This window comes from Hippichthys cyanospilos, chromosome 16, assembly GCF_059441005.1.
Source record: "Hippichthys cyanospilos isolate Australia breed blue-spotted pipefish chromosome 16, RoL_Hcya_1.0, whole genome shotgun sequence".
NCBI lineage: Eukaryota > Metazoa > Chordata > Actinopteri > Syngnathiformes > Syngnathidae > Hippichthys > Hippichthys cyanospilos.
Window position 1 is genome coordinate 17,669,500 of NC_142384.1, and position 19,016 is coordinate 17,688,515.

Genomic DNA, 19,016 nt, shown 5'->3' on the forward strand with positions numbered 1-19,016 from the left:
GACAAGTGTTTCACACAGTAGTGAAAAAAAAAACAAAAAACACGCACCAGAAGTAGGACACTGTAATTCTGAGTGCGCTAAAATGTCCAGTATGCGCTTAGTCCTCACTAGTAAAGCAATTCAATGCACTAGATGAATGACTATAAACATTTTTCCTTCTATCATGCAAAAATGGATGAATTTTGCTAGTGAAAAAACAACTAAAAATGCTGAAGAGCTACCACAGCAAATGTAAAGTATTTACACAGTATCATGAATAACATTGGAATGATTTGAAGTCAAATTTGTTCTCATCTAAAAATACTTTGCCCCAGTAAAAAAAATGGAGGAAATGGAAGAAATGCTCAGAAAGGGAGCTTGCGTTTTGATTGACAAGTAAGGCCCTTATGCTGAAAGCTTTCTGACGCGCATCATCGATGAGAGACGGGGGGGGTGGGGGGTTGGGATAAAATGCATATATTTGCATTTGTCAGCAATGTCGATGTTACGGTAATGACAAAAAGTGAAAATGCGCAGCAAGGCACCACATGACACGCGGCCTACTTTCAGTCGCTCAAGGTCAAGGCTCGCAAACCCGCGTCAAAGCCGCCCAGTCAAACTCACCAAATCCTTTCCTTGGCACTCCATAACGTTTCTGCGCACTGCACGCTTGTGAGGAAAAACTCACTGCACTAGTTCATACCTTCACGCTACTCGTACCGCTAGTAAAGCGCTAGGCTAAAAAAAGGAATTTGATATCCTTTATAAAACGTCGAAAGTTAGCATGAAAGTAAGACGCTAACTTCGAGCCTAAATCTCGGATGCTACATTTTAGCCTGAACCTGGGATTCACAACTTGAATTTAACGCGCTAAAAATTAGCCTGTAGCTAGGTGAGTTTACGAAGTCAGTCATGCTAACTTTTGTGGTCGTACAAGTTCTTTACAAACATTTCAAACTCGAACATTTATTTGTATTTTCTCACTTCAAGTGAGCGAAGGAAACGAAACGTACAAGTGGGCCCAAGCTAATTCCGTTAGCTTTACCGGCGGAAAGAAAGAGGTCCCATAGCGTTTGAGGTCACGCTAACGCGCCGCCAGTTTACGAGCCGGCGGGGCTAATCCGTCCCGAGTAACCCTCGGGCCAAAAAGTCATCGGAAGCGGCGCCGTTACGTAACGGGTTACAATTCCCACCACTTATCTGCCCTCCTGCGACCGGTCCCGAGTGGCGGAGCCACAACAGGAGGCGGCATTCAGCTCGGGCCTCGTGACGGGCTCCCGGAGATCCCATCTCCATCAAACCGCCGCCCTCGGGGCTTCAAATTGTTTGGATTTCAACGTTGTCAAGGAAAAACGGGAGGAGCGCTCGCCCGCTGACAAATTTCTGCACTTCCTGTTTGTCTGATTGCTTTCTTTTGCTGCCGCTCACGTCCCGGCGCCGCGGCGCGTCCAGGTCAATAAGGGCAAGTTGCGGCGAAAACCGCAATTTCAAAGGCTGACCTCAATTTGAAAGAGCGCCACCCCTATTGTAACATCTTGACGTGAATTTGAAACCCCGCAAGGCCCATTCCTGTTTGGAAAGCCCCAACCCTGTCTCAAAAGCCTATTTGAACCCCCAACCCTGTCTCAAAACCCCAACCTTGCAGCCTGAAACTGTCATACGTCTGACTTGACGCCTGAACAGAAGAAGCTAACCCTGTCTCGCTCGGGAGGTCACGTGTCGGCGGAGGCGCCTCCCAGCGCGCTTTCCCGCCTCCCGACTCAAGATGCTTTCCCTGCGGGAGGTCGCGGCTCGAGATCCGGTCCCCGCGGAGCACCAAGCTGGCAAAACAAGGACGTGAGAGCCGGCTGGCGTTCCTGCGTGCGTGAGCGCGCGCGCGAAACAAGGGCGGCGCCCCGCCCCGCCGCGCGCATGCACGCGCACGCTCGGAGTCACATGCTGCGAGCGTGGGGCGACACGTTTTGCCAGCACATGTCGGCCGCCCGCCGCGCTTCCTGCTCCGGACAAAAACACAACAAGAACAACATCAAGCGTCGTCACCCGCCTGAGATGCTTTGCCTTTCTTTCCCCCTTTTTTTTTGCGACGAAGTTCAAAAGAAATGGAGCATGTGGCCCGCTTCTCATTTTAAGAACTTGTAGTTCACCGTCAATTAGTTACTTTTAAAAATCAAATATTCAGTCAAGTACTGTAACTTACTTTTTAAAAGCAAGTAATCGTTACAGTAAGTTACTTTTAAAATCGAGTAGTCATCAAAGAGACAAAGTTACTTTTAACATCAAGTAATAAACTCATTTGCTGCTAAAAACTGACTTGTATCTGAAGTAATCATTAAAGAAACTTAAGTTGCAGCTAAAATCAAGTATTCAGTCAAGTAACTTACTTTTAAAAATCAAACAATTCAAGTAGCTAAGCTACTATGTCGTCAAGTAATCAGTCAAGCGACTTTTTTTTAAATCGAGTAATTGGTGAAGCAACATATTTGAAAAAGTAACCATTAAAGAAAGCAGGTTACTGTTGAAACCCAAATAATCAGTTAAGTCACTTTTCAAAATCAAATAATTAAAGTAACCAAGTTACTATATCATGTAATCAGCCAAGTGACTTTCTTTTGATTTTTTTTTTAAATGGAATAATCAGAAAAGTAAAAAATATTTGAAAATGATCATTGAAGTCATTAAAATCGTGAAAGAAACCAACCTAAAATCAAGTAGTTAGGTAACTTACGTTTAAAATTTAAAGTAACTAAGTTACTACAAAAGTTACTAAAAAAGTAATCCGTCCGGTAACTTAATTCTCTTAATTTAATCGAGTTATCAGTACAGTAACTTATATTGGAAAAATTAATCATTAAAAAAAGGAAGTTTGCAGTAAACTCAAGTATTCAGTCAGTCAACTAACTTTTGAAAATTAAAGTAACTAAGTCACTATAAAATCAAGCGTGAAAAAAATCTCACGACATCAAACGCAGGGTTGCGTGACGTCAAAGCGCAACGCCCTTCCCGCCACCGACGGGAAAGCGTACCGATCACAATGGCTCGGTTCGGCTCGGTTCGGTTCGGTTCGTCTCGGCCGGGCAACAGGTGACACGCTCACATTCCGACGTTTCTGGCTTATAGAAGGCTCGGCAAACTCCACGTGCAAACACGCCCCGCCCACATGACAATGGCGTGTTTTCCCGCAAGTCCAACGCCCCAAATTCCTGTTGGGCAGGGCGGCTTAACCACCGCCGCCGCCATCTTGGATATTATCTGGTCTCACGTCCCGCCTTCGTTGGCGTCGCCTCATCTCGTGCGCTCGATTTTGTAGTTCACCAGATGCTCGGCGTGACAATACTAGGTGTACGCCAGGCCGCCTTTTTGCTAAGTATCTTTTTTGAGTTTAACACATGTACGCGCAAGTGTAGTTAACATTAGCCAAAATTGTCTTTCTGAGCTGAATAAAAATGTGTAAAAGTGTCTTTAGAATTAACCAACATTTGCCAGGTGTCTTTGACTTGATGTACCAGTTAGCATTCATAAAAATTAGCTATGTGTCTTTGAGTTGGAACTAAAAGACGCAAAAGTGCAGTTAGCATTAATTCAAACTAGCTAGGTGTCTGTTTGTGTTGAATGAAAAGATGCAAAAGTGTAGTTTGCATGAATCAACCTTTTGTCAGGTGTCTTTGAACTAAAATTAGCGCAGTGTCTTTGAACTAAAATTAGCTAGGCGTCTTTGAGTTGAGTAAAAACACAAAAAAGTGCAGTTAGCATTAACTCAAACTAGCTAGGTGTCTGTTTGTGTTTAATGAAAAGATGCAAAAGTGTAGTTTGCATGAATCAACGTTTGTCAGGTGTCTTTGAACTAAAATTAGCGCAGTGTCTTTGAACTAAAATTAGCTAGGCGTCTTTGAGTTGAGTAAAAACACAAAAAAGTGCAGTTAGCATTAACCAAAACTAGCTAGGTGTCTGTTTGTGTTTAATGAAAAGATGCAAAAGTGTAGTTTGCATGAATCAACGTTTGTCAGGTGTCTTTGAACTAAAATTAGCGCAGTGTCTTTGAACTAAAATTAGCTAGGCGTCTTTGAGTTGAGTAAAAACACAAAAAAGTGCAGTTAGCATTAACCAAAACTAGCTAGGTGTCTGAGTTGAATAAAAAGATTCAAAAGTGTAGTTAGCGTGAGCAAAAACTAGCTAGGTGTCTTTGAGTTCAATAAAAAGATGCAAAAGTGCAGTTAGCATCAACCCAAATTAGCAAAGTGTCTTTCTGAGTTGAATAAAGACTCACAAGTGTAATTAGCATGAACAAAAATGAGCTCGGTGTCTTTTTGAGTTGAATAAAAAAACACAAAGGTGTAGTTAGCCTTAGCCACACGTACTGTAGTTTGTTTGCGGCATTGCATTTGAGTTCAACCTTTGAGTCGATTAGCATTTCAATCAACTGGCTTTGCGCTTTAAAGGGCGAGCGAAAGGTTAGCGAGCTCAGCGCTATCAGCATGCGCAGGAATGCCATTCAAAGTGACGGACGCGTTGTCATCTCAACAAATGAGTGACCAAAGACCAAATCTTCATCTGATGATGATAAAGTGAAAAAAGGTTAAAAAACATGATTTCTTTTTTTGCCTTGCGCTGTTAATATATTTGAACCAGCTGGACGTTTTTTTTTCTGTTAACTGTTGATGAGCTTTTCTATCTCATTATGCGGGCGTGCGTGGGTTGGGACAGAGGGCTCTCCAAAAAAAAAAAAAAAGCCAGCGAGTATCCTGGCCGTTACGTAACAGGCTCACATTCCAGGTAGGATTCCAGGCTGCCTCAAAGCTGAGCGACAAAAACAAAAAGAGACCAGGACGGAAGAAAAAAGACAAACGAAGAAGAAAGAAAGCATCAGCAGAAACAAAAGAAAAATAGAAACAAAAGGAACGGAATGAGACAGTAATTGTTGCGCTTGTTATGCTGGGCGCGGCCATGTTTAAAAAGACGTGCGCACGACGTCTCGCCGTCCATCTCGCGATAGTTCAATTCGACGGTGCCGTCGTGTGAAAACGATATCGGAGAAGTCGATTTAGGCTAGATAATAGCAAGGTACCGAAGAAATTAGCGGGGTTACATAATAAAACCAAAAAAAAAGAAAGAGGATAGAAAAGAGAGAAAAGGAAAGAAAGAAAAAAGGAGTACAATTGAAATAACCAATTTCAATTTATCCGAAAATTGCGCCCTCATAGAACTTGCCAAAATGACAGACGGCATCCAACGCTTTTCAAAGATGTCTCTGGAACACAACTCAGCAAAGGTCATGCTCCAATTCATGTGCTCTTAATTTGAAAAGCAATCTGCACTGTTCCCAGTCACGGCATTAAATTCAATTTCCTGCAGTGCCTTTGCAAAGACTTCTGTAATAATAGCCAAGTCTGTGTGCCTTTGTTATGTGCGCTGTACAGTACAGTGCGTGAGGCGTTGTTGTTGTTGTGTCTGTACATATCGTGTAATGTGTTTGTGTACAGTTTGTGTGTTGTGTATTGTGTAAATGACAGTTCCATCTTGTCTTCTTGGACCTGGTTTTCTTTCTGTGTCTTGTATGTCTTTTGTGCATGTGTGTGTGCGTGCGACAGTCCCATCAGGCTGTCAGCTCGCAGGAGTTTTGGTCGACTTGCTGAATAATACAAAGCAAACAGTGACCTACTTTCCACGCAGGGAACAAACCTCTCACAAAGCACGGAAGCGGATTTTCCCTCCGGGCGCGCGGAGCAGACTGCGCGCAGTTGGAAGCCGAGCGTAGTTTCGCCGAATCCGTTCCGCACTTTGCGACGAGCCGCAAATGTGCTTAAACAGGCAGGCAGGAAGACCGCGGAGAGGCCCCGGCCGGTCCCGAGGCCTCCCGAACAGGAATGTTCTCCTTCTTCACAGCGGGCCGGTGTGTTAGGGACATATCGGAAATCGGCACTAAAAAAAGAAAGGAAAAAATGCCCTTAGACACACGGACCAGATTCCTCTTGCAAACATTTACCGCGTTACAATTCGCAATAATGCAGGTCACCCAATGAGTTTGTTTGACGTCACAACGCGCGGAAAAACTTGCATGAGCAATATCAGCCACCGATCCCTGAGCGTTTATCATGAGCGAACAAAGTTCAGTCGTCAAAGCATCGAAGAGGACACCCAGGAAATTGGACAGGTCGCAAATACGGGCCGGCGCATCCTAAATATAGCCATCAGCCTGACAACTTTATTTTTTGTTTTTTTTAACTTCCCGTTGGTGTCCCAATACTTTTAGCTACACTCCCCACGTCACCTACTTTCAGCATCCCACGAGTTAGACATGCCTCAGTACTTTTTGCGCGAGTATCAATACTAGCTGATACAACCTTACTTGAAGGTATTAGGTGATTGTGGAGGTCAGCGATATCATCCACCGATACCAATGGAAAAACTAAATCTAACTGTGTAAATCCTTCTTACCAGTTTATGGTCTAAAGAGCATATATACATATATTTTTTTAAATACTCAACATTTTTATTTTCCATTAATTTTACCTGCGTTTATTTCGTTTGCAATTGTTCCAGAATTTTCTCTTCCCATCAACGTTGCAAAACATTTGAATGACATGTGTCACTTTTTGTGTCCAATACGTCAATCCACGGTCCAAATTGTGCCCCAACACTTTTGTCCATCTTCCACATGCCCCAATATTCCAATAGTCTGAACATTTCTTTCTTTGCTTTCTTCATTTTCATTTTCGGCAGGTGTCCCAAAACTTCTGTCCGAAGTGAGCCCCGTGTTACCATGGAAACAAGAAGCAGGCTTTGTGCGGGAAGACGCTAACGTTTGCCCTTCAAAGTAGACCAGCAGGACCGCGAAGTGTCAAGTTGACACGCGACAATCCAGTTTTGGGGCAAGCCATCCTTGCTTTGTGACGTCATCACATCGCGGCCATTTTTGTTGTTGCCTGCTTTGTCTCTTGAGCTGGTGTACCTAATCAAGTGTCCACTAGTGTCATGTCACCAAACACGTTTTTTTTTCCCCCTTGCCCCGAATAAGAAAAGACTCAATTGGATTTGTGGCCCCAAAATAGACACAAGAGCACTTTTAGGGCCATCAGACGGGTGCCACTTATTTGTGTCAAGGGACGACTTAGCTGTGTTTATTTGCGGAGGAATTAGCAAGTGAGCCACGAATAGTTGGTTAGTTGCATCACTAATGACAAAGCGCATCTGTAAAAAAAAAAACAAACAAACAAAATAAAAGCCGAAGCAAAGGGGTCATTTTAGCGGCATGTTCCAACTTGTTTGCTCTTAATTGGAAAAGGAAAATGTCCTGAGGCATACAACCCTTTGGACTCGATATAATAATTTGACAAAAAGTTGCTTCATGTTCCAATTCACTTGCTCTTAATTTGAAAAGAAAACTGTAATGTTCCTGTCACGGCATTATAAAGCATTTAATTGATAAAAAATATATATATATGTATATAAAGAAAAGGCATACACCCTTTTTAAAGGACTATAACAATGTAGCAAAATGTTGCTTCGTTTTCCAATTCATTTGTTCTTAGTTTGAAAAGAAAACTATACTATTCCTGTGATGGCATTAATACTGCATGCAAGATTTTGAAAGGAGTCACAAAGCTTCACAATAAGTTGCTTCATATTCCAATGCATTTGCTTTTAACTTGAAAAGAAAAAAATACTATATTTGCACATATTACGTTACATGACACTCTTGTAATATTAATGAATGAATCAAAACATGTATTGTCGTATTAAACCTTTCATGTCAAGTGTGAAAAAATAATGACTGTTGATGTGTGTTGTTCGGCGATTTATGAATGGAGGCGTTTTTGTTTCCCCTGAGCGCGGTTGCCATGGGGACGCCACCTACATGAACGTGTTTGCGTGCAGCCGCTGAAGGATGCAAATGATGCGAACGGGCGGTTGTCATGGTGACAGCGCGGACTCCCATCAAGCCTAACGACTCCGAACATGGTCGCTGCGTTGGGATCAATCAGACAATCAAAACAAAAAGATTTTAGCGGCGTAGTTCGATTACGGGCTCACGTCGGAAATGTAAGTCAATCAAGAATACTGTACTTTGACGCCCTCTTGTGGCCAAATGAGGAACGGAGGCCGCCCGCTTACATAACAGGAACGTTGATTGCACAATTGCAATACTTTGAACTATTCTGCGAAAAAAAGGACAGTTTATGTTTCTTAGAGGCAATTTTTAACTTCTGTAAAGTGTGTTGATATTTCAACGACATGTTTATAATACAATGTCATTTTTTTCCAAATTCTTTGCTGTTTGTATAAAAATCGCAGAATTGATTTCAAACAAATCATTTGTAAAATTATTTTTTATGCCCTCACGCAAATCATTAATTCAATTTAATTGCAGTGTAATATTTTCCTTATCTATTTTAACCTTAATAAATGAAAAGTTTGCCAACTATTAAAATATAAATCCAAAGAACCTTGCCAAGTGGAGGCCTTCTTGTAATATGAAAAAAATGACAAAGAAGTGATGACAAGGACTTTAAATTAATTTATTTAAAAAAAGCATTTTTCCACTGAGGCTGAACAAACATGTTTTTTTTCTTTCTTTCATCTTCGTTTGGAACTTGTACAATCTGAAACTCGCAAAGGGGGCGGGGCCAGGATGGACTTGAACATTACGCAAAAACCACGGGGTTCCTTTTTCTTTTTTTTCCGGCAGCGAGAGGGGGACCAAGCGTGAAAACAAGACGAGGCTTAAAAAACAAAACAAAAAACAAAAGGGCAAAGGTGAATGAAGTGCGGGTGTGTTGAGCATTTTTTTGCCGTCTCTTTCGCTTTCATGCATCTTGATCGAAGTACCCCAACGTGGCCGATGCGGAACAAAAGCCACAAATTCCGGACGGGAAGGCCGTCGTACTAGTACACTCTTGCAACTAAAACCATTCGGCACACTAATAGAACTACTAGTAAAACGAATTGGCCACGCCAGGGACGTTTTTTTTTTTTTTTTTTTTTTTAAGAGTTCGTACATCAAATGCCAGATACTTAAGTATCAAATCGCTAAAATACATTAAGGGCATTAATTTCCATCGACTTAAGTATAAAAGCGATACATAAGAATCTGAGATTGAATGTTTGGACTCTTTAAAAAAACAACTTGAAAATACGTCCCTGGCATTGAATGAGTCCAAATGGGATTGACGCCCCTGTTCTACTACAAAGGGCAAAGCAGTGCACTAGTACAGAGGGCCCCAACCGCCGGTCCGCAGCCCGGTACCGGTACTTGGATCAACTGGTACCAGGGTGCATGAGCCGCACCTGAAATAATGATTTAGCTTATCCTTTAAAAGTTGATTCATCTGAGCGTAGTTTGACTTGCTCTTTGTTTCTGGCGCCGCCTCTGGCCGCTGTTGATATTACATTTTGTAGTGAGGAAGAACTGTGTGGCGAAGACACGCACGTTGTTCTGAGAAATGTGGCCCACGAGCGTCTGTACTTTCTCTGTAAGAATGTCGATGTATGATAATATGCTCCAAATTTCTTTGTTGATCCAATAACTGTAGATAATATGCTGGCAAATGTTAGATATCTTCAGCATGTTATGGAGTACGGCCTCGTATGTGTTCAGCTCGTTAGCATTTTTGTCTGTGCCGGGTATTTCCCTCTGGTATATGTTAGCATATGCAAAGGTTTGGCATGAACATTTTGTTTCGAAACGAATAGCGTTTGTAATTCAGTTGATTGATTTAATCATTGTCATTTGTGTACATTTTCAACAACTATTTTCGAGACTCAAGCGAGCCGAGGGCTTGTCGTTATTGAGTCCACAGTCAAAATCTCAAGCGTTGACCGGAGCGCGGTGATAAAAACTTTGGAGACCCCTTCACGAGTACATGGATTTTAAAACGTAAAAATACGGGAATTGTTGGGCATATATTCAAACATCTTTAAGGAAAATTGTGGGCTAAATTGTTAGACGAGGAAAGACCAAGCACATACATGTAGAATATGTACGCATAATACCAGTAGGGCCGGTCGAGTTACTAATGCAACACGGGTCAAAAGTAGTGGAAAGTCAAACTAGTTTTTTTTTTTTTTTTTTAACAATAGTCGTTCTACTCGTGTGCGGATTTCTCTTAATAGTGCCGACAGAGTGTAAAAGTACATGGGCCCGGATGGATAATAAATGTACAAATGGCTTCCCTTGGGCGGGGGCGTTTAGGTTTGCTCTCCAGGTTTATTTTCCAAGTGAAAACACATTGGGAATGGGGGGGGATCCTCCGTTCCACACGGCGGCGCTGTTGAGGAGAAAGCTGAGCGGCTAGCTGCCAAACGCGGAGGAATCATCCGGAATTCTCTTTTCCGATTGCGCGGCCGTTTTTGTAAGATGGCCGCCACCCTCGCCGCCGCTCTCCGGCCGTCTGGATGTACAAGTTCAAGGGGGATGTATTTTTTTTATGGGGGGGTGTCTTCCATTTTGCTGAGGTAGATGCGACAGAGGGGTGGCGCTAAGGTGGATTTAAGGCGGCGGTGTTTGGCTTGTCCGTTCGACACCGCTCTCGGTTTTTCTCTCTCCCCGCTCCTCGTTTGGCACCTCAGGCGATAAAGTGGGGTTGCAAATTTCCCAGAATTTTCCAAAACTTTCCATGGGAACTAACCAGGAAGTGAATTTCCAGGGACGTCTACTTGTATGCCTTTATTTTTAGCCGCCGCCCAGTTGCTCATTGGCCGCTTTTGTCTCGGAGCATCTTGTTTGGTGTGTCGCCGGGGCAACAGGAAGTTCTCCCAAGGATGCGGCCAATGAGCACTTCCTGTTGTGTCATCAACAAGGGAGAGACTGGAAGCGTGACGCAAAAGTCATACAAGCGCTTCGAAACCGATTGGGGGGGAAAAAAAGCTGCCGCGAACTGAAGAATAAAGAACAAAGAAATCAATATAGGTCTTATAATTGATTGATTTTGAGTCCGAAAATTGTCCACAATCAAAAATGTCAGATACCTTTAGTCCTCTATGAAAAAAATCTGATTATAGTGTTGAATGTAAACAATATATAGCAATATAAACACTGCTTTTACTTTGGAAAGCAACCATCAACATTTTGTTTATTTTGATGACATTACATTGCAAAACCAAGAACTGATTCATAGAAAAATTCCTAGCTCATTATTTGCACTGTCAATTTGAAATAATGTCCTATTTGAATATAGGAATGGAAACTAAATGTTTTTTAAATACAATTAATTGACACAAATCAACAATCATTAAATATTATTGTTGCATACCACATTGTTTTTGTATCACAATTTTCCCCCTACATTGTTATGCTTAAAATGGCCATCCTTGTGCCAAGGAACTATGTTAAAGTGAGCTGGAAGCCCATGTAGTGCTTCGCCGCCATCTTGTGACATCTCAAGGAAAGTATGAGGAATTTTCAGTGGGAGGCTTGAATAACTCATCAGTTTTGTATTGCTTGCAGGTTAACACTATTATGTGATGCCCGACGCGGGCAAGGAGAGCCGTGTCAGAGGTATTTGACAAAACTAAATGTTTGCATATATGCTTGGATGCGCTACTTCAAAATGAAATTATCCTCACTTCTCAGTTCATTCCCATGGAAAGTTTATCATTCGGAATATTTCCAAAACACCCCAAATTCATTTTACGTGGAAATTCAAGGAAAACCTCCCATGGAAATTTATCAAAAGCTTCCCAGGGAAAAAAAAAAAAAAAATCCAGAAATTACAGAAAAATATCATGTTCACAAGGGGCGGGGGGAAATGTAGCCGGAGGAGTTCCAAAAATTTCCTAAGGAATTTCCCAGAAATGAACAAAAACCTTGCAGAGAAACGTATGTGAAATTTCCCGGAAAATGTTCCGCAATCCTACCGGACATTTTCCACCCCTTGGGAGACGAGTAAAAGAAAAGACATGACGTGCGAGGGGATGGCGCGTGTGTGCGGTGGGCGGGCGTGGGGTGGGGGCTCTGCGGTGCTGGCTGGGGGTGTGTCGGGGTTCCGTTAAGGAGCTTAGTTGTTACCGTTGTCCGCCGGCCTGGCCTCCTCTTCCGTTCTGGCCCGTTTGGCGTCCGGCGGTGCGGCGGCGCCCGCCTGCTGGTCGCCGTTCTGACGCTTGACGGTGGGCAGCGACGCAGAGGCGGAGGCGTGGTCGGCCAGCAGGTGAAGCGGGCTCGCCACGGAAGGTCCTGAATGTGGTTGGGAGGTAAAGGGAAGGGGAGAACGCCGTTAAAACAAACAAACAAAAAGACAAACAAAATTTGATAGGTTATATATCAGGGGTGTCAAAGTCCTTTAAGCTTGCTGGCCACATGCAGGAAACTCTATTCCCAATAAAATCATAGTATATACTTTCGTAACTTTAAATGTATTATTCCTTGATATTGTCCAACATCACTATTAATCATAAAGCATTAACATTACTATCAATCAGAAAAATTGTCAAGTTTTTCATTTATCAAAAAGGGGCCAGACCGGCCCGCGGGCCCTACGTTTGACACCCCGGTATAAGCAACGGTTGCGTTCTGACCGCTGCTCTGCACGGCAGTGGTGACGCTGTGATTTCCGTTCTGCGCGATGGTCTTGATGGGCAGCTGATGCTGACCCAGGATGGCGACGGTCTGCAGGGGCCCGGAGGCGGCCGGGGTCTGGATGATGCGGCCCACCGCGCCGGCCGTCGCGATGGTGGGCACCGCCTCCACTTTCACTAACGCGGACAAAGGCAGGTTTTCAAGGCCGTGTGCGTTCGCCCATCGCTTTGAAGGCCGCAAAATACAATTTCTTAACATTCTTAACATGGACTAAAAGAGTGTCAATAATTAAAGTGTGTTAATGAGAGCGGTATGTCGACCCCGCTTTGCATTTGAATATGGCCCCGTTATTCACGCTGTGGGAGTTGTCTTTTAATCAGCCGCGAACCTCGTGAGGACGAGCGCTCACGATGATGGACGCACGCATGTCATGTGTTGTCAGCTGCAAGATGGCGCGACACGGTAAGAGCAAATGCCGTTTTACTTCCTGGTGAGAAAGAGCGATACCATAACACTCATATTTACTAAGAAATTAAATCGCCACTCAGCCAAACGCAATTTATATGCACATATTATACTGTGGAAAGTATGATGTTACAGTCCCTTCAACGGGCGATTAAAGAGGAAGTTTGTTTGTTTACAGCAACCCACAGCGCTAGGAGTGTAATTTTATGTGAATATGTACAATGTTAGCCGCAGCTAATGTCAGATTTGATGTCTGTTAGTTCTCGGTTGGGTACGGTTGGTGGAAAGTGTGGATGAAGCGCGTCAAGATGATAAGTGCAAGACCGCAGTAAACATCAGTGCAAAGAACTTGTGTCTCTCGTTCGTGGACACACCAGCATTATCAACAAAAACTCAAACAAAACAAAACATCGCAGGCTGTGACGAATTACGCACCAACAATTTCGCCCGAAATTTCTCGAAAAGACATTTTGTAACCTGCAATACTTTGTCGGCACCTACCTTTGCCCTCGGCACGTTCCCCGTTCTCCTGCAGCTGCTGCAGCTCGCTCTTGTTGATGACGGCGGCCGGCTGCGCGATGACGGCGCCGGCGGGGATCTGCTGCAGCACGTGGACCGTTTGGACCGTCTGGACGGGCTGAGAGGAGCTGGTGCTGACCGGAGACGCCATGGTGTAGGTGACGGGCTTCATGCTCTGAGGTAGCTGACCCTGCAGCGCAATCAGCACCGGCTGGTTGCCAACTGGAGAGCCTGGAAAGGCGCCGGAGGACGCGTTACGCTTGCAGTCTCTCATCGGACCGGTCTTTAACATTGAGGAGGATCCCGAAACCCACCTGGTGTGTTCTGTGCAAAGCGAGCTTCTTGGATCACGGCCAGTTTGGGTTGGACCACCGTGGTGGGGGCAGTGGGGGCTACCGAGGAGGACGAGCTGTCCATCTCCAAGGGGATGGGGGAGCCCTCGCGGGACAAGCTGTCGGGGGTCTGCACGCCGCTGGAGTGAGCCGACAGCACCCCCGAGTGGCTGGGAGAAGCTGGAGCGCTCCTGAGGGGCAAAGACGGAATCATTCAACTTTTCCAACAAAAAAGAACAGCGCATGATACGTGCTCTTCCTTCTAGAGTTTATGAATAAAACATGTTCAGCTATACCAGGGCACAGCATACAGTTTTCAGTTGTTGTTGTTTTTTTTTTTTTTTCCATCCAAAACTACCAGAATACTTAAGCCCCACTCGCGTCATTTGACAAACTTTCTGAAGTGAACGTTTTGAAGTTTATTTTGCCTGTCTTTTGGCAGTTTGAAGGCTCCGCAGTTGGTTAGCATCAGCCAGTGGAAATAAGTTTGAAATCACGCGGGGGCGCCGACCTGGAGGAGAGGGGTCCATGCGGGGTCCGGAAGCAGGGCACTCCGCGAGGCCGTCGTTTCCTGAAGGCCTGCTCAACGAGCTTGCCCTCGGAGGACGGGTCTATCCTCCAGAAGGAACCTTTGCCGGGCTCCTCCTGCGAGCGCGCCACCTTGATGAAGTAGCGGTTGAGCGACAGGTTGTGGCGGATGGAGTTCTGCGGCGGGAGGTGACGACAGCGAGGATGTTAGGGGGGCCCGCCGGTCGGGCGGAGCGGCGCTGTCCATCGAACTGACCTGCCAGCCCTTGTCGGCGGTTCTGTAGTAGGGGTAATTCCTGGTGATGTGGTTGTAGATCCCGTTGAGCGTCAGCTGCTTGTCCTGCGCCAGCGTGATGGCCTGAACAATCAGCTGAGCGTACGAGTACAGCGGCTTGGAGTCGTCCTGAGCGGGGAAACAACAGCGACCCGTCACGGGAAACGCCGAGCCGGCTTCGATCCTCGCAGATTCTCAGAACGTTTTGAGACAACGTCGTCAATCTCATTTTTGAATGAATCCGAGAAAATCTGAATAGTTGGCAAAAGCTGAGATTTACTGTTATTTTTTCTTACATTATTGCCAAAGTGTTGGTGAGTCTTGTACACGGTAACAGAAAACAGCAGAATTTGAGTCCAAATCAAGGATGTTTTTGGACAAATAGCTGAGTAGGGCGGCTTTCAGACTGGTTGTTTGGCACGCGCTGCGCGGGACTCTCACCTTGGGACTGTCCTCGCCCGACGCGTCCTTGTCGTTGTCGGGCTGAGAGTTGTCGTTGATCAGCTGCAGCTCGGCCGAGCTCACCATGCGGCCCCCCATGCGGTAACCCGACGAGCCGGCCCCACGAGGGCTGGACGGGCAAGAGTTTGCCGCGCTGACAAAAAAGAAAATGATGACGTGTTACCAGCACTGTTGTTTGGCATTTTGATGAGGAATGGACAACACCGGACTTTTAAAAACAATCCTGAAACTGTGTCTGAAAAGTTGTTTAATAAACATACTTAAAAACATTTTAGCATCATAGAAGCTGATGTTGGCATATTTAATTCTTTTTTTTTAATTTTCAGACAAATATTTGACCTTTTTCTGAAACTTATTATCAGCTCCAAATGATCATTTATCAGCCGCTTGTGTGAAGGTCAAAGGTCAATGTGCTCAAATAAGACAACGAAATTAATAGAGCTCCTGTTCGTGTCAATCTAGGCGACATGTGACACGGCGCGCCGCGGTTACGGGACGAGCGTGACGAGCTTACCTGATGGTTTCGGTGGGCGAGGGCAGCGGACTCATGAGGTGGGCCAGGTTGTCGGGAATGTTGATGGTGAGCGGCGCGAAGTGGGGCTGCACCGGCTTGACGGGAGACTCGGGGGCTTCGCGTTTAATCTTCCTGCCGCTGGACAGGGCCGTGAAGGTGATCTTGATGTTGGTGCTGGGAAACCTGAAGGTGCACCTGAGCGGACGACGGGAACGGAACACGGTGTTAGAATTGACCAGCAAGGGATTACTCCCCTTTATGAATTGGAGTTGGAATTGCATCGTTTTTAAATAAAAAGATGGAAGACATCTTGGTATGCCCAACAAAACCTGAAATGTAAAACACGTGACATTCTTTTGTTCGCATAACCAGCATGTAGCATCGGCTCGGTTGGATCCCCCGGCCAACTTGCCGGTGGAATGTCAACAAAGGCGGGCGGTAAGGCGGGAAAGTGCGGGGGTGGGACAAGAATGCGGCTGTTTACATCAGCGCGGCGGAATCTAGGCAATACAAGCGCAGCTGCCGGATGAGACCCATTCAGTCATGTAAACGGACGTAAACACGGCGGAGACTTGTTGCGGTTTGTCAACATTTGATGATGTCATAACTTTGCGACCAATGTGTCCCTTTGGACGCATTCACAAATCCTTTGTCATGTGCCGAGACAAACGCACCGAAATGGAACAAAATGAAACTAACGCTCTTATGTACAATTTTGAAAATGGGATGGATTTTTTTTAACCTATTCACTGCCATTGACAGCTATATTTTTATTGAGGCTGACAATGAGTGAGTTACGCGATTCAGCAATCTAATCCACAAATTAATTTGTTATCAATCAGCAAAGTTATCAAAAAGTTAACTGGGCCAAAAGTAGCCATGACAAAAACTAATAAAAAATAAAGTAAAATAAAAGCAGATGTTTGAAAATACCCTGTTCTGACTTGAGCGCAGAAATTCTGCTTGCTTGTGAGACAAATCAGTAAGTATCTCGTCATTGAAAGGATGAAACCTACACATTTGGACAATTTTAAAATAAATGAGGTTCATTATCTGATTAGCAAAATTGTTGATAAAGCCAATACTACAATGTTGAAAAATGACACATGACTTGGATTTTCTCCTTGGGCAAATCATTTAAACTAGCTGTTTATAAGGTAACGATTTTCGCCAAGATTTGATGTTTTCTCGTTTGCAATCATCCACGTTACGCAAAAACATCTTTACCACAGAACATAGAGACGTTGAACTCCAGTCCTTGAGGGCCGGTATCCAGCAAACAGACCTGATTCAAACGCTTTGGATCATTTTCAAGCTACTGTAGAGCTTGCCAATAAGCTAATCATTTGAATCGGGTGTTTTGGGGACAGAAAACTGAAAAGCATGCAGGATACCGGCATTCAAGGACTTGAGTTTAACATCTAGGCCATAGAAGAATGTCATTTCTTTGTCCCTGGACGCCATACAACGAATTACGAGAGCTTGGTCCTGTTCAGCGCACACGTCAAAATAAACAACCAAAATGCAAACAGTTAAGTGCAAGCAAAGTAAAAATAATCATCAATACAAAATAAAAAATAAATATGCAATCGAAAAGTACAAAGGGTACAGCACAGGATGTTGGGTAAGCATGCAAGGTCTGAATATTTAATTGCATGGACTGGGGAGTAGTTAAGCGTTCAGAACTGGTAATAACTCGTGGAAAAACATTTTTTTGATTTATTAATCTTTGTTTTTATGCATCTGTACCGTCTTAGGGATGGCAAAAGGTCAAACAGAAATAAAACCTTTCATTAAATATGCTTCGGTAATAAACACTTGTTACTATAGATAGGAATGCCCCCCCCCCAAAAAAAAAAAAAAACATCCAGTGTGTGCGGGTGACCTGGGGCGGAGACGCAGTCGGTTTGTTTACGTCCAGCGTCCCCATTCACAAAACACGGCACCACCCAAGCTAACGCTATCCGCAGGCTAGCGGTGCCCTCGACACCTTTGACTCGAGCATAAGATCATCTTAAATGGATTAAAAAATCCCCCCCGGGCCAATGTAGGCCGCCGGCCGCACACGCCTAGGCTCGGCCGGCCTAGCTAAGCGCTAACGCGGCTAACAAGAATGTCAACAAAGAAAATGGAGGAAGGATACACTGCGAGGCTAACAAGCTAAAACACGTGCTCCCCTCTTCCCCTTCCCCCAAATGAAACCGAAGCCCGCATTATTAATATCGTTCTGTTGTTTTATTTCCACTACTAGCCCGGGCGGCTAGCTAGCTTAGCATCTCCGTTTGTCGCGGAGCAGGCCGAAGCACTACTTACATCGGCGGCAGCTGCAGCGGAGCGGCGCCCCGGCGGAGGAACACCCCGTCCACGAAGACCCCGTTCTTTCCCAGGCAACGCAGGTAGAAGTCCCCCCCGCCGGCGCCGTCGTCGCTGGCCGTGAAGATCTCCAGGTGCCGCCGCGAGATGAAGCTCGAGTGGCCCATGCTGACGTCCACGGAGCCCTGCGACGAGTTGCGGCCGATGCTCACCGAGCGCTTCTTCATCAGATACTCGAACTCGCGGCCCTCGAGCCTCGCCACCGGCCCGCACGAGCCGCTCACCGCAGCCATGGTCGACGAGTGGGGATAAATGAAGTAGACGCGGCTGGTGGGGTGCGCGAGCCTACCTACAAACGGGGCATCGAATTTAAAAGCGGAATTCGGAGGGGAGCATGCGAGGAGGGGGACAGCGGCTCCGACCCACCGCCGAGAGAAAGGCTCGAGTCGAGACGAGCTACCTAACGCGAGTGAGGAGGCGGGGATAAGGGTGGACTGACCGCGATTTCGGCCAATCGCGCGCGAGGACGCTGATGCAGCGCCCAGGAGTGGGCCAATCGGAAGAGAGGAGTAATCCGAGGACACGATCAAGGTCGGTTGGGGGGCACTCCGTGCACATATGAGGCGTTGTGAGGCAGCGCGCAGGAATGGCGACATAGTACGACGTGAAAACAAAAATAAATGACAAACATGAGCACGAAACAGCCACATGACTGCGCCAACGTTTGACAAACCAGCAGTGGGGCGATTAGCATGGTAAAAATGCATTTACCTGGATTAACCGTATATTTTTGACAGTTTCGATCCAGACATTTAAAAATGTCTTTTTTTTTTTCCCCATCGAACTAGCAATGGCGCAAAGTAACCAAGCACTGTACAAGTATTTGTTCCTGCGCCTAAGTGGATTTTTTCAAGTATTGATTATTGTGTCTTTTTTACGTTCTATATTTAAAAGTGTCTTTGACCATTAAGACAATACAAATAAATATTGTAAGTAATCATAAAGATGATAACATGATTTTATAAGCGTTAGTCATATTGCTAAACTTAACCTCAAAATGTTAAATGTGTATCATAAACCGCACTTATGATTTTACATGAATGTTTTTTCACATTCAAAAAA

General features: G+C 44.9%; 1 protein-coding gene across 2 annotated transcripts; it reads right to left on the reverse strand.

Moving 5' to 3' along the window:
* Nucleotides 1–5,212: 5,212 nt before the first annotated feature.
* On the reverse strand, nt 5,213–18,358 carry foxk2b (forkhead box K2b). 2 transcript variants are annotated; one of them, XM_088437343.1, is made up of 10 exons: nt 17,895–18,358; nt 15,582–15,776; nt 15,047–15,200; nt 14,588–14,734; nt 14,315–14,508; nt 13,786–13,994; nt 13,454–13,702; nt 12,487–12,663; nt 11,981–12,145; nt 5,213–5,895 (listed from the first exon to the last, which is right to left on the reverse strand). In XM_088437343.1, exons 1-10 carry the CDS (start codon nt 18,185–18,187, stop codon nt 5,777–5,779), a joined length of 1,902 nt encoding a protein of 633 aa, XP_088293469.1. In that variant the 5' UTR covers nt 18,188–18,358; the 3' UTR covers nt 5,213–5,776. The 2 variants fall into 2 exon arrangements, with proteins under 2 accessions (XP_088293469.1, XP_088293470.1); XM_088437344.1 differs by lacking the exon at nt 5,213–5,895 and having other exon boundaries at nt 8,469–12,145.
* Between the last annotated feature and the right edge of the window lie 658 nt (nt 18,359–19,016).